At 42.7% G+C, this 12,967-nt stretch overlaps 4 protein-coding genes across 4 annotated transcripts; 2 read left to right on the top strand and 2 right to left on the bottom strand.

Annotated features, from left to right (window-relative positions):
* The first annotated feature begins 4 nt into the window (after window positions 1-4).
* Window positions 5-1,453, top strand: LOC115562050 (post-GPI attachment to proteins factor 2). The gene is made up of 2 exons (XM_030382778.2): window positions 5-690; window positions 751-1,453. Exons 1-2 carry the CDS (start codon window positions 33-35, stop codon window positions 885-887), a joined length of 795 nt encoding a protein of 264 aa, XP_030238638.1. The 5' UTR covers window positions 5-32; the 3' UTR covers window positions 888-1,453.
* Pex12 (peroxisomal biogenesis factor 12) lies at window positions 897-1,952 on the bottom strand. The gene has a single exon (XM_030382776.2). The coding sequence runs from the start codon at window positions 1,850-1,852 to the stop codon at window positions 959-961; it is 894 nt and encodes a 297-aa protein (XP_030238636.1). The 5' UTR covers window positions 1,853-1,952; the 3' UTR covers window positions 897-958.
* A 36-nt stretch (window positions 1,953-1,988) lies between these two features.
* Saf6 (SAGA factor-like TAF6) lies at window positions 1,989-4,586 on the top strand. The gene is made up of 6 exons (XM_030382760.2): window positions 1,989-2,415; window positions 2,472-2,618; window positions 2,675-2,969; window positions 3,025-3,762; window positions 3,829-4,065; window positions 4,123-4,586. The coding sequence occupies exons 1-6, from the start codon at window positions 2,104-2,106 to the stop codon at window positions 4,548-4,550; spliced, it is 2,157 nt and encodes a 718-aa protein (XP_030238620.1). The 5' UTR covers window positions 1,989-2,103; the 3' UTR covers window positions 4,551-4,586.
* Dbp21E2 (putative ATP-dependent RNA helicase Dbp21E2) lies at window positions 4,581-6,330 on the bottom strand. The gene is made up of 2 exons (XM_030382769.2): window positions 5,402-6,330; window positions 4,581-5,348 (listed from the first exon to the last, which is right to left on the bottom strand). The coding sequence occupies exons 1-2, from the start codon at window positions 6,233-6,235 to the stop codon at window positions 4,620-4,622; spliced, it is 1,563 nt and encodes a 520-aa protein (XP_030238629.1). The 5' UTR covers window positions 6,236-6,330; the 3' UTR covers window positions 4,581-4,619.
* Between the last annotated feature and the right edge of the window lie 6,637 nt (window positions 6,331-12,967).

The following is a 12,967-nucleotide window of genomic DNA, read 5'->3' as shown; positions in this document are numbered from 1 at the left end:
AAATATAGTTGTCAATCAAAATCAACAATCGCATGTTCATATATGTAATCATGGAGGCTCGGGTCAAGCTGTTGCCAATCTCGGCCAAGGACTTGGAAAGTAGTGTTGCCTCGCGTTGCAGAATCTCAGTCGGCTTACTGTTGCATTTTGGTTGCTCTTTCATGATTGTCTTAACAATTTGTACTTTGCTGAAGACCATCATAGTGGATTATGAGAGATCTACGATTACGCATTGCCAAGTACTGCACATTATGCCAAGCGCGTCGGCGGTCATTCAGTTCAATCAATCCAGCTGGAAGCTCTTGACTTGGTCTCATCTACCACTGCGTCTGCTCATCGCATGGCTATATTGGCGCTATCAGCAACGCGTGCTGTCCCGACACTCAGGCTTGCTGGTCCACCTCTTTGTGCTCTGTTTCGTTCTTAATATTGTCTCCAATATTGTCATTGCGGAGTTTGGCGATGAACCGGGTACCAATTGGATTCATGTAGTGCCAACGCTGAGTAGTTGGATAACTAGCTGCTGCTTCATGGCCACCATGTTTTATTGTCTGACTGGCAGCCAAAATACGGAACCCCACCATCGTCTCTCATATCTGCTCAAGCGTAAGCTGCTCGTCTTCCACTTATCAGCCAGTGTCGTTATTTGGCCATTGTATTTCTTGCATATAGAATTCTGTGTGCCGTTGGGTATGCTTGAATTCATTGTACATAGCTATACCTGATATATACTATTCCTAATCTCTACAGTGTATTCCCTTTTCGCGATTTGTGAACACATATTGATGTTCACTAATATGGCCTATGTGTGGACATCAAATCTCGACTTCCATAACTTATATATATGTCATAGCAAACAAAATGGATTCCATTTCAGGATCATCTGAGACTGGGTCTTAAAATACCAAAAAACTCTTTAATACAAAACCAATATAATATAAATGTACATATATCTTGGTTACGTTTCATAGATGCGAACTAAATCCTCTATGGTGATTGGATAACTGGTTACAGGACAGGTGCCCTGCTCCTTTAGATGTGTGACAATGCATTTCCAGCAATAGACGTAACCAGATACAGCGCAGGCAGTAGGCGTTTGCAGTGGCAGCAAGCAAACAGGGCATTCTCCATTCTTAGGTAACGTTTTCTTCAGCTCCTTGGGTAACTCACGCTCGGGCATGGCCTGCGGGTTCTGTAGCGTTCCGCCTAGTTTCCGACGCTGATCGTTGGAGTACCACCACTGTATGAACTGCAGGAAGAATGCGAGCACCTCGAGCATCTTAAGAAATATGTACGTCCACTTGTCCTCCTTGGGCGGCTCACTGGGATAGCGAAGCGTGAGACGCAGAGCGCGAAACAGCGGCGAGTGGCTCGTCGCATACTTTATCAGATACAGGAATGTGTGCACTGCTTTCGAGGCATTATAGACGTGAAATAAATTGATCAGTTGCGATTCCCAGGCGTATGTATTCTCATGCTGCGCACTACGAGAACGCAGTTTGCGCTCTATGTACGGCAGAAAGGTCAGGAGAGTGGCAGAAGTGAATTGCTGTTGGCGGGTCAGTAGCTCGCCGGTGGCGGTGGCCGTTCGCTGTAGTCCATAAAAGCTTTCGCCGAAAGAGGAGCCCCTTTTGCGTAAATACAAATACTGTAAAATCCATGTGATAATCGGTGATACCTCTTCTCGTACATGCAAAGTGCCCCAAAGCTTAAAGTCCAAACGAAGACCAAAGTAGTCGAAGACTTTGCTAAGGGCCGGATAGATAAGATTATCTAGTGTCTCTGCTGCCGATATTTCAAAGATCGAGGGCACATTCTGCAGATTTTGACGTACATTGGCGGCCTCAGCCATGCTGAAGAGGTTTTGTTGGGCTACCTTTCCTATTTATTAACCAAACATTTATTATGCGCCAACAACTGTTCAAGTATTTACTATTAAAATATCGACTTGATTATCAAAGTATCGATTATTTATTGGGTTAACGCCTCAAACGATAGACGCTTCGATCAGCTGTTGTCCAATTTTGTTTATAAAATATCGCTCGCAGATTTCGGCAGCTGCAACAGTTAAATAAATAAAAGTCTTAAAATAAAAAAAATAATATGAAAACAACCGCCGGTGGCTCGTCGGAGGAGCCGGCCAAATCTTCATTGGGAAAAATAAACAAAAAGTCTACAAAATCTCGTTCAAAAAATACCAAACTGGAAACTGGTAGCAAGACTTCGGTTTCAGCCACCAATGTTGGTGTACCAATGACCAGTTTACCAGCGACGCCTACTCATGTCAACATGGCCACAACTCCGACGACGCCAACTACCACATTAAGCAACTATAATCTATTTGATGCATCCTTTGCCGTGGCTGGACATGCACAAGGTGTTGGAATGGAAATGACCAACAGTTCCGGCAAAGCTGTGAGTGTTAAGTTGAAATAATGTTAAAATTTGTTTAAATATGCTTTACACTGCAGGGCCACCAAAAGACGTACGCCGGCTTTGATCCGCGTACGATAAAAATCTTCTGGGAGCAACATGATCAGACGGATGTGGAGCTATCGCAAGATGTTTGCGCCCGCCTAGCAGAGGATGCGTCATACAAAGTTTGGGAGCTTATAAATGTAAGTACATTGAAGTTACCATTTAAATTACGTTTCATTGTAACATAATTCCACAGAATGTCAAGATATACTCACGTCACTCGGGCGGCGTGGTAACCTATGATCTAGTCAATGAGGTGCTCAAGGATGCGGATGTGCCGCCCATGCTCGGTGCTATGGACAGCGATTGGGATTGCATTGATTACGATGGCAGCTATTTCTTCCATTCGGATAAAATTTTTGAGCTACGCGAAGAGTTTCAAAAGGATATTGCGCTCTCGTTGCCAAATGGCGAAGATTTCCATTGCATTTGCCCGGTGGAGGATAAGAATACAGAACACTTAAAGCAGTTTGTGCAGAGTCTGGTCACAGGTAAATGGTTTTTGCCAGCAGTACTGGTTGGTTGTCTGACAAACTTCTCTTTTAGCTGCAATATTTGGCGATGCCCAGGCACGTGGAGTGGCCATTTCACAGGCCTTCCAGACGCCTTTGATGGGCGCCTGCTATCGCGTCATCATTAGCAAAATGCTGCAGATGCTGGCCTTTAAGCAGCACGATCAGGTGAGCCAGCGCTGCTGGCGATTACTGCGCGCTTGTAACTACAATCCGCTGGCGAATCACATCAATTGTCGGCCGGAGTACTTCAACCTGGCCGAGGTGCTAATCAGTCAGCTAATGGCGCCATATGAGACCATCAAGGTGGCCGACAGCCGGCCGCAGTCACAGCATGTGCCAGTTGCAATGGAGCTGGATAGAGAGCTCAAGCTGGAGCCGGGTCTGGGCAGCGATATGCAGAGTGAACAATACGGAAATCAAGGCATGGACCTCGAAACCCAACAGCAGGAACAGCAGTCTGCGCAGCAGCCGACGCAACATCCAATTCCTGATATTACCATCACCAGTGATGCCTCGCAGGAGCAGACCATATACAAGCTGCAGCTAGATGACGATAGCAGCGAAGCTGCCGAGAAGCAGCTGCAGGACGAGCCACAGCAGCTCTCCAGCTACTTTGCCAGCCCCGTGGGCAGCGGCTATGTGGATGAGCTTTGCGAGACTCTCGGTCAAATGGCAGCACAGAGTGGATATTTGCATTCCGAATGCTTGTTTCTGATTAAGCGACGCTTGGCGAGATTTTTTGAAGGTCGTGCCGTGTGCAGCGAACGTGGTACGCATTTTACGACATTTGTTATATATTTATATATTGGCTTTACTAATCTATATTTTTTTAAAGATTTTCAGTACATTAGCCGCGCCGTACGTGGGCTTATTGCACTGGGTGAATACGCGTTCCGAGAGTTTATACCCTATATTTATAAGCTGAATGTGCATGATGTGCCCGACAGCCTGTGGCGGGATTTGGCACCAGCTGCCACATTCCTAGCTGGCCGCGATGATATACACTTGTATGAGTGGTTGGAATTTGGTTGCGGAGCGGCCAGTTTGCAGCCTTTCATGGTGCACTATGCGAGTGAGTGAATACCCTATAATAATGCGTTTCACAAATGATTAATATCTTTGCCTTCAGACGCATTAGAGAAGATGATCTCCAAGCGCTTTTTGAATGCCCGACAGCCCGCTTTCCGATTCGAACCGCAGCCAGGCGTACGTCGCTTAGAGTGGAGCACTCTGGCAGCAGCCATGTGCCATGGCGATGATCCCAGCAAGGCGATCAAACCGAAGCCCACAATGCTCGAGGCGTTTCCAGAGCTGGTGCTGCCCAATCTCCGGCTTAATTGCACCGGCACCATTCGCTTCAAATTTGCCGGCTGTCGGCCCGTTCTGCTTAAACCGAAGGGCGTTGGGGTGGTGCAGTTTATGGACTCGCCGTCAACGAACGGCGCCAACGATATGGCGCACTCCGATATACTCATTGCCAAGCGTAAGATCTACAAGCCGCCAAGCAATGTGAGGCGCGTGTTGCCCAACAGTGGCTACCACTACTTGCGCATCTAAGGCGTGGCAATAAAATCAAGTACACATAAATTCAAATTAATAGAAACAACTTTATTGTAGCACGATTTACTAGAAAGCCTCCTCTTGAGGCACAGGCAGGCCCGCCTCCTTCATGTCCGCAATGATGCGCTTGTTGATAATGTTCTTAATATTAGCATTTACATCTGGCAGCAATCCTCCAGTGCGTGCCGCATGCTCTATGCGCTGCACCACATCGATTTCACGGCGTGATGAAATGAAGTTCGTGACTAGCGAGTTATCCAAGCTGCCCACGCGTCCAATGCGTCCGCATCGATGTATATAGTCGGAGATGTGCAGCGGGAAGTCAAAGTTGACCACATGACGTGCTCGCGTCGTATCCAGTCCTCGACTGCCCACATCTGTTGTGGACAGAACATCGCACTCGCCGCGTTGGAACTCTTCGAAGCGGCCAATGCGAATCTTCATTAACATATCGCCATTCAAGTTGAGGCAATTGATGCCGCTATTATTCAAGAATATGGACACATAGTCGCATGTAGTCGACTTATTGCTGAACACGATGAGTGGGCGCCGTTTAGCCAGATCCCGCTTGACCAGGGATAACAAATTGGCTGGCCGATCCGCTTTGGCCATGCGCAGAAACTTTTGCGTAACATGTGGCATTAGATGATGCAGATTCGGACTGACGATTTCCCTTATGGTTTCCACGTCGATGACCCTTTGCAGAATCTCTCGCGTATTCGTGGGCATGGTGGCCGAGGCGAGCAGCAGCTGCGTGCCAACAATGCTCGGGTCCTGGACATGATTTTTGTGAAACTGTTGGGGGAAAGACTTTAGCAGCTGAATCTCTTAAAAAATTCGACACTTACGGGAAATCTTCTCAAGAAGTAGGTGAGCTTTTCTGTAAAGGAATCATCCAGCAGCGTGTCTGCCTCGTCCAGCACCACATGGCGCACCTGGTCCATGTGATAGATGCCCGTTGTGACCAGTTTGCTGACTGCACCCAGCGTTGCCACCAAGATGTCCACCTCGGCAAACTGTGGATTCAGCATCAGCTGCTTCGTGTTGCCACCCAACAGCGCTTTCACCTTTAGTTCTGTATCCGTGCACAGCTTCTGGGCTACTTGTGCAATTTGTGTGGCCAGTTCACGCCCAGGCGTCAGTATCAATATTTTTGGCGTATTTAATCTTAGCTTGCTTTCCTCTGGGGATTGCCGCTTGAGCGTCTTATTGAGTATGGGCAACAGGTAGGCGAGTGTCTTGCCACAGCCCGTCTCGGCGGCAATGAGTGTGTGAAAGTTGGCATCCACAACAGGCAAAGCTTGCGCCTGAATGCCTGTCAGTTGCTTGATGCCCAGCTGCTGTTGCAGGTTCTCCAGCAGTTGTGGGTGCATTTGGATTTGCGATGTGGCTAGGAAATCATTCAAGTTCTGCATCTCCGCATTCCGCTGCTCGCTGGTAATGGTCGCATTTAGTGTGAAGTGGTCGTTTTTGGATTTGTTGTGTAGCCAGCCCTTGGAGCACAGCGGAATTGTTCCAAACTTTGCGTCCGCTCGTTCATGTTGTAGCAGATTGAATTGTGTGCGCCGACAGCTTATAAGTGGTTTAGCCTTTTCAGATTCTATCGTCTTCACTTTTACGGCAGCTGTGGCGTAGTGGCGGCGCGTTTGCCTGCGCAGCAGCAGTGAAAGGTTCTTTAACATTTCTTCAGCTAATATTTTTCGTTTTCACTGCACGCCACAAACAGCTGTTCGTTTGTTTTGCTGCCGGTCATGTAACGGCCTAGCAGTGCTGTGAGGTACCATAACGATAGTGCTGCCCATCGTTATGTTGAAGATGTGTATATCGATAGTAAAAAGAATCGTTTGCGCGCGAAAGCATGGTGTGTGATATTGCTTTTTTGTTAAAAGTATATAAAAAATCAGTGAATCTATATGAAATATGAGTAGATTAGTGTTTAATTAAGTTTCTCAATGTGTGATGTATATTCATAATCAATTTGCAAAGTGTGATGGTGCTGGGTGAGGCAGCTGAGAGTCACGATCGGTGCACGTTAAATTTTATTTGTAAAAGCCAAAGACAAAAACGCATACTTTTTGTTGATTAAATTTTATATTTATATACCTATGAATTACTGTAGACTTTGTTTCAAGCTTGCAAAACTATTTGCATACGTTTATATACATATGTGTATATGGTATATAAAACTTCGCTGTTTATTAATTTTGTTGCATGAATTTTTTTTCTCTGGCAATTTTAACTCCAGAAACGTTAATAACAGAAAAAGTTAAAACTTGATTGTCAAATTTTCGACGAAATTGCAACGACAAAACGGCCCATAAAAGTGCATAAAGAATCTCCGCCTTATGGCAGCATAAGAGGAACTTACCCAAAAGGAATTCACTTTTATGTATGCGCAGCTCTTTCACTCTCTCTCTCTTTCTGTGTGTGTGTGTGTGTGTGTGTTTTGGTGTGTGGCTTATTTTTTCACTGTTAATTTTGGCAATGTTGTGCGTTGTAAGATGGTTGCTGGGTGGTCACGCCCACGTTACGCCCACATTTTTAATATGTTTTAAGTAATTTGTGCACATTTTCGAATTTTTATCGCGACCACAAAACTTTGTCCTTTTGAATTTAACAATGCCGTCAACTGCAAACTGTTGGTCTCTGTTGGCCTCTGTACAACGCCTTTGTCCTTTGGCCCCCCTCGTTGACATGCCCTTTGTCCTACGCTTGTCTGTCTGTCTGTCTGTTTTGTGCTCAATGTCAATGCTTGTTGGCGAGCGTGTAATGATGACTTTATGACTTTATTTACGTGCAATAAAAGCAACAATTCGGATCGCAAGACATTTCAGCACACACAGAAATACACTTAGAAAAAAGGGGTATTGGTATTGGATTGGGTGAGAGTTTGTATAAAATAAGTTATGAGAATTTGTCGTAAATACTATAAGAAACCCCTAAAATATGATTTTTAAAGTAAATATAGCTTAAATTTAGCTTATATAGTCAATCATTTAATTATTTATTGCTATTTACTTAATTACCTAATACATTGTTTTAATAATTAATAATTTATTATATTTCCTTTAATTATGATTTTTATTATTAATTTGTAATTTTCCTTTTAATTTTTTTTTTTTTTAGTTTTGAATTGGTAATTTTCTTTCTTTCATATTGACTTATTCATAATTTCTTTGAGTGCACATAAGTAGTACACATACAAGTGCCACAAATGCTTGGGGAAGTTTTCTTTCATTCTCAATATTAAAGCGATTTGCAACTTAATTTATTCCATTTGCTTCCTTTTCATTTGGGCTGAATTTTAATTCTGCCTTTTTAGTTTTGGGCTTAAATATGTTAAATACCAGCTGCGCGTGTCTCTCTACCTTTTTGATGTCAAAAGCCCACCCAGGCTCGTTGCCTCAAGTGGGTGTGTGTGTGTGTGTGTGTGTGCAGGCGTGCGTATGTGTGTTTGTATGTACACTGTGTGTTGTGTTATGTGTTGTTGCCATGTGTCTTTCTCAAGTTACTGACAAAAAATTTGCAATTCCAATGATAAAAGTGTTATACAAGTCGTGCACAACACATGTGTGAGCATTTTTGCATGCACTACTACACTGAAAGAAAAGGAATACTACAATTATGAGCTTGAGTACACAAATTAAAGGACAGAGTCATAGACTTGAATCTTTTTGAGTAAACTTATTTCGACTTTTACCTTACTTCTTGAGAATTACTTTGAAAGGAGTTTCATTCAAGGATTTATTATTTTTGTATGTTTTTTGTTAGCCAAATGTTGAATATAATTAAAATGTGCAAAATCTAAAACTTTATTATTACATTTTTCTCTCAGTGTACATTTACGCTTCACTCGATATGCCGCTCTAGTGTTTTTATAATCCAGTAAATGCAATAATAATAGCCAAATGCAAGTTCGAATTATGTTAATACCACAAACTGTGGCATGCTTTGTTCGTACGCTAAAAATATCACACATACGCCGCATACGCCGCAAATTGCCTGTGGCCACAGAATACGACCTCACTTCGCTGCGGCCATCTCCAGCTCCAAAAGATTAAATCGCAGTTGGCGTGAGGCGTGCGAGCATAATGCGTCTGGTGTCGGCTCTCTGACCGCTGACGGGCGTCAAAATGTTGCTGCTCGGGACATTTGCATTTGAGGCTAAGCGTTAAAGCTAGCTGATAAAAATATAGCTGAACAACGGTCGTGCGTAGGGTAGACAGGCTTGTTTGATTGAAATTTGCATAGCTGCAAAATTTGTTGGAAAATCCTGTCCGGTGCACTGCAGCAGGAGACAAGAGATGGAGCAGAAGGAGCGTGGGTGGCATTTGCGTATGTGCGTATGCCCAAAATTTAACATTTGGGCGCTCAAGTCAGCCCAGCCCAGCCCATGTCAACACTAACATGCCACACACTTGACGACACTCGCAGACATTGCAGCCAAGCAGCGGCTAGTAAGCGAGTGTGGGTGTGTGTGTGTGTGGTTGTGAATGTGTGGGCGGCGCAGCAGCGTCAGCCGCAGCGCGCGTGAGATGCATTTAACATTTTCTGTTGCCTACTTTTCAGCGTCAAATTACAGCTGCGTCGAGTGCTGCTCGCTTTGTGCCTCAGTAAGTGTGTGGATGTGGGTGTGGGTGTGTGTGTGTGTAATACACAAGTGTTTTACAACACTTTAAAATGTGCATTACAGACACAAAGCTCAACTTGACGTCGTTGTTTGTATAATTATTATATGTTTACTGATTTAATGTGCGATACTTGTAGCTTTATAGCTTTTCAGTCAAAAAAACAAAGGCTGAAATCGAGGCAGATTCAGCTGCTGCTGCTACTTTGTCTGTGTGTGTGTGTCTGTGTGCTTAAGGCCATGTGTGTTTACACAGGCTTAAAAACAACAACATTGTTGCTCGGATTTAGTTTACTGCTGAGGCTTTTATAGGCTTAACATATTAATTAAACTTGAAGTGGAAACACACCGAAAAACTTGACCGGTTCAACTTTAAATTAGATTTTAATCTGTTGCTCATATTTAAACAGACAATAGATTTTATGTGCCTGTGCCTTGTGCGTGAGTGTGTGTGGCTGAGTGGGCGTATGTTTAGTTATATATATAGCAACGGAGCAGAACGTGTTGGCATATGTGCTTAGCATTTGTGGGAATCATAGCCAATAGTGCTATACCCAGTGTGAATGAGTTGCAGAGTATATTGATGAGTTTTAAATGAAGATATAATAGATGATGAGATGATAGCAGACATAGTAAATATGCATATATCAGAATATGTCTATATGTTTCTGTGTATCTTTGTCTATATATGTCTTTAGTTTCTCTATTCATATAAATAATATGATTCAGTTATATGTATATAACTATTTATAATTCCGATATACATATGTTAGTTAGTATTTTAGTGAGCTAATGGTAAAGAAGGATGGAGATATTTTAATAGTAATTATTTCAACGGCATCAAAAGTCTATAGAATAGAACCGTTTATAGACAAGCTCAAAGTGGAGTATAAAAATCGAGGATATACAAATGTGGTTCTATGGAGTATTTTATCCATCAGCATATATAATGATGAGGATGTGTAGCTAAAGAGAGGGTACTTTCCTATTGAGCACAGCAGAATGCAGTGAGTCTTGCTGCACCAATGCTCACATATATAGACATTTCAATGCATCTGTGGCGCACACATATCTAATTGAAATGGGGTGCAACCGAACAGCATCGCATAGCAGGAACACTTTGAGTGGCGTTTCGACAAACTGTTAGCCGACGGGTAACACGATTTGGTAGCCTCAAACAGGGAACATAGAACACGCATAAATGCTTAATGTGTGCGACAGAGAGACAAACAGACCGACCGACAGACAGACCGACTGACAGACTGACAACAATGCAACCTCAACATGAAGATTGATATATAACGAGAGCACACATTTGTAGGAGTGTGTAGGTATATGTCGATACAGGTATGCACATGTACATGTGTATATGTTGATGTGCGTTAATTAACAACATTTAAGTGGTCTCTGGATGAGCTGCACTCAACTGACTGCGGAATGAATTCATAAGTCACACACACACACATATATCTTGATTGTGTGTATGTGCAAATTGACAGCTTAATAAATTAAAATGCATTAAGTGTGTGGAATAGATTTGCAGCAGCCATAAATCCATCATCCAGTCAGCATCAGTGGCAGCTCGCTCACTTTGGCTTTGGGCTTGTTTCTTTCTTGAATTTCGAAGCGCTTAAATATTATATTGTAATTCAAATGTTTATGGCCATCAGCGTAAATAAAAATGTCTGCTTAGCACCCGGCCGGCGGCACAGCTGCAGGTGAAATGCCGCAGCTGAGACACCGCCATGATATATGTTGTACGTCGTATGTCTGTGCGGTAACAGGAGCTGGGGTGGCTCGGCTACCTCTTGTAACCGCTTCAGGAGTTTAGTCTGCGTTGGCTTTAGAGATGGACGTGAAGTTACACATGACATAGCATTAGTGTAGATAAAAAGTGTCAGGATCTTAGCATATTTAATTTTTTGCTATAAATATATTTTAGCTTATCATTTGTCGCACACTCTTTAAATAATCAACTAAAGAGAAAATAATACTTTGTATTACTCATATAATATATTTCTTGTATATCAAATTTCGCTCTGCTAGTTCGTGTCACGAGGCTCACGCTCTCCATCCTAGTGACTTGTCAGTGAATTTGGGCTGCTTTTGGGACGGGCCGTAAGCTTGGCAAGCAACAAATTCGCACGCACACAGCCATTGACACGGGCTGCTAAGCTGCGTTGGGGTGCGGGCCATGGTGGGCCAGGTGGCCAACGGGGGGCGCTGACAAATATTCCGCACCTGGCAGACAACTACAGCAGTCAACAAACAACAACAAATACAACAATCGAGTTAAAAAAGCCAGCGAAAAAATCAAAATACATGCAAAATAGCTTTGCATTCAAAATAGGCGCGCATATTTATCAGCGCGTGAATATTCTCCGAGTGAGATTCATGCCTGAGTTTTGCGAAAGAGCTACCCCATTTCATTATATCCATTTCGTTGTTGTTGTTGTTGCTGTTGTGTTGGTTTTTGTTTTTGCTGCTCGCTGCTTGTGGGGTTCGACGGCCGATAACAAATACTTAGAGGTATAGTAATTTAAGCTGATTTCGACGACACAAAATACAATCGAAATATTGCGAGCAATAAATAAATCGCTGCACGCAACGACACAGAAACTTGGAACAGTTCGCACTCTACACAAAAACCCGACGAAATCGAACAATCGACAAATCATAATAATCATGAACTGGCCAGCTGACTAGCCGGACATTATACGGTTGCGTTTCACGGATTAGCAGCGGATTGTGCGTTACGCACGATGGTTGACGGATGAGCTTGAGCTGCAGAAATTGTAAAGTTAAAATAAATTTGGATTTAAGATTTTAGAATAACTGCTTCACGAATTTACTTTAGTTAGGAACATTTTTTGCCCTTAAGATTTTTTGCTTGTGTATTATATGTTACAGATTTCTATTATTTGAATTTCTTTATATAGATTTTTTTTTTTGAAATCGTGTATTTTTTTTTAATACAAAATTTTCAATATAATTTTCCAGCATACTTCCCATTGACTTGCTGAAGAGCTTCAAAATTCATTTTCTATTTATACAAACTACTTTTGAATATTTTTTAAGGGTCTTGTTGCATTTCTTATTTTTTTTTTTAAAGAGATTTTTTTAGTCTTATATACAATATATATTTATTTATAATATTTTATCTCATCCGACACTTTCACCTCATTTGTTTTAATTAATTAATTTAAATGTTCATTTAACCCTGTTATTGCTTAGTTTTTTCTTGAAATCGTGCTTCGATTCCCTTAAGAATTTGAGATATTGAAAAACGAAAGAAAACTCTTTGATGAAAAAAATATTTTCCTAAAATTGGCTGTCAAACAAATCTACAATTATGCTTAAGTTTAGCTAAATCGATTAATGACAGAAGGAAGCATAATGCATAGATTTAATTTGATTAGAAGAGCGTCAGTCATGGCAGGTATCAGGCCCACTGTGCACGACCTTTATCTTGTGCTGCCTACTCTGTCCACTCATTTGGGAGGAGCTGTCTCTATGTGTGTGTGTGTGTGTGTGTGTCAGCTTGTGGTGGGTGTGGTCAAACTGACATAGAACTGCGCTTCAATAAATTGTCTGTTATCATTTTCATGTTTTTGTATTGATGACGGTCTGCTGGGAGCTAAGCATTAGAGCGAGCTGGGGAGTGCAGATGGGGCGTATGAGCAATGTCAACGTTAACGAAAAGCTGGTCTTAAGAAGAAAAACGGCTTTGCTGTTGTGGTCAGGCACGGGCTCGGGCACAGGCTCTGGCAGAGGGACAGGCACGGCC

Source organism: Drosophila navojoa, chromosome 3 (assembly GCF_054131105.1).
Source record: "Drosophila navojoa isolate 15081-1374.11 chromosome 3, UAZ_NAV_1.0, whole genome shotgun sequence".
NCBI lineage: Eukaryota > Metazoa > Arthropoda > Insecta > Diptera > Drosophilidae > Drosophila > Drosophila navojoa.
Note: the sequence above shows the minus strand (reverse complement) of the source record. Positions and strands in the feature narration are given on the sequence as shown.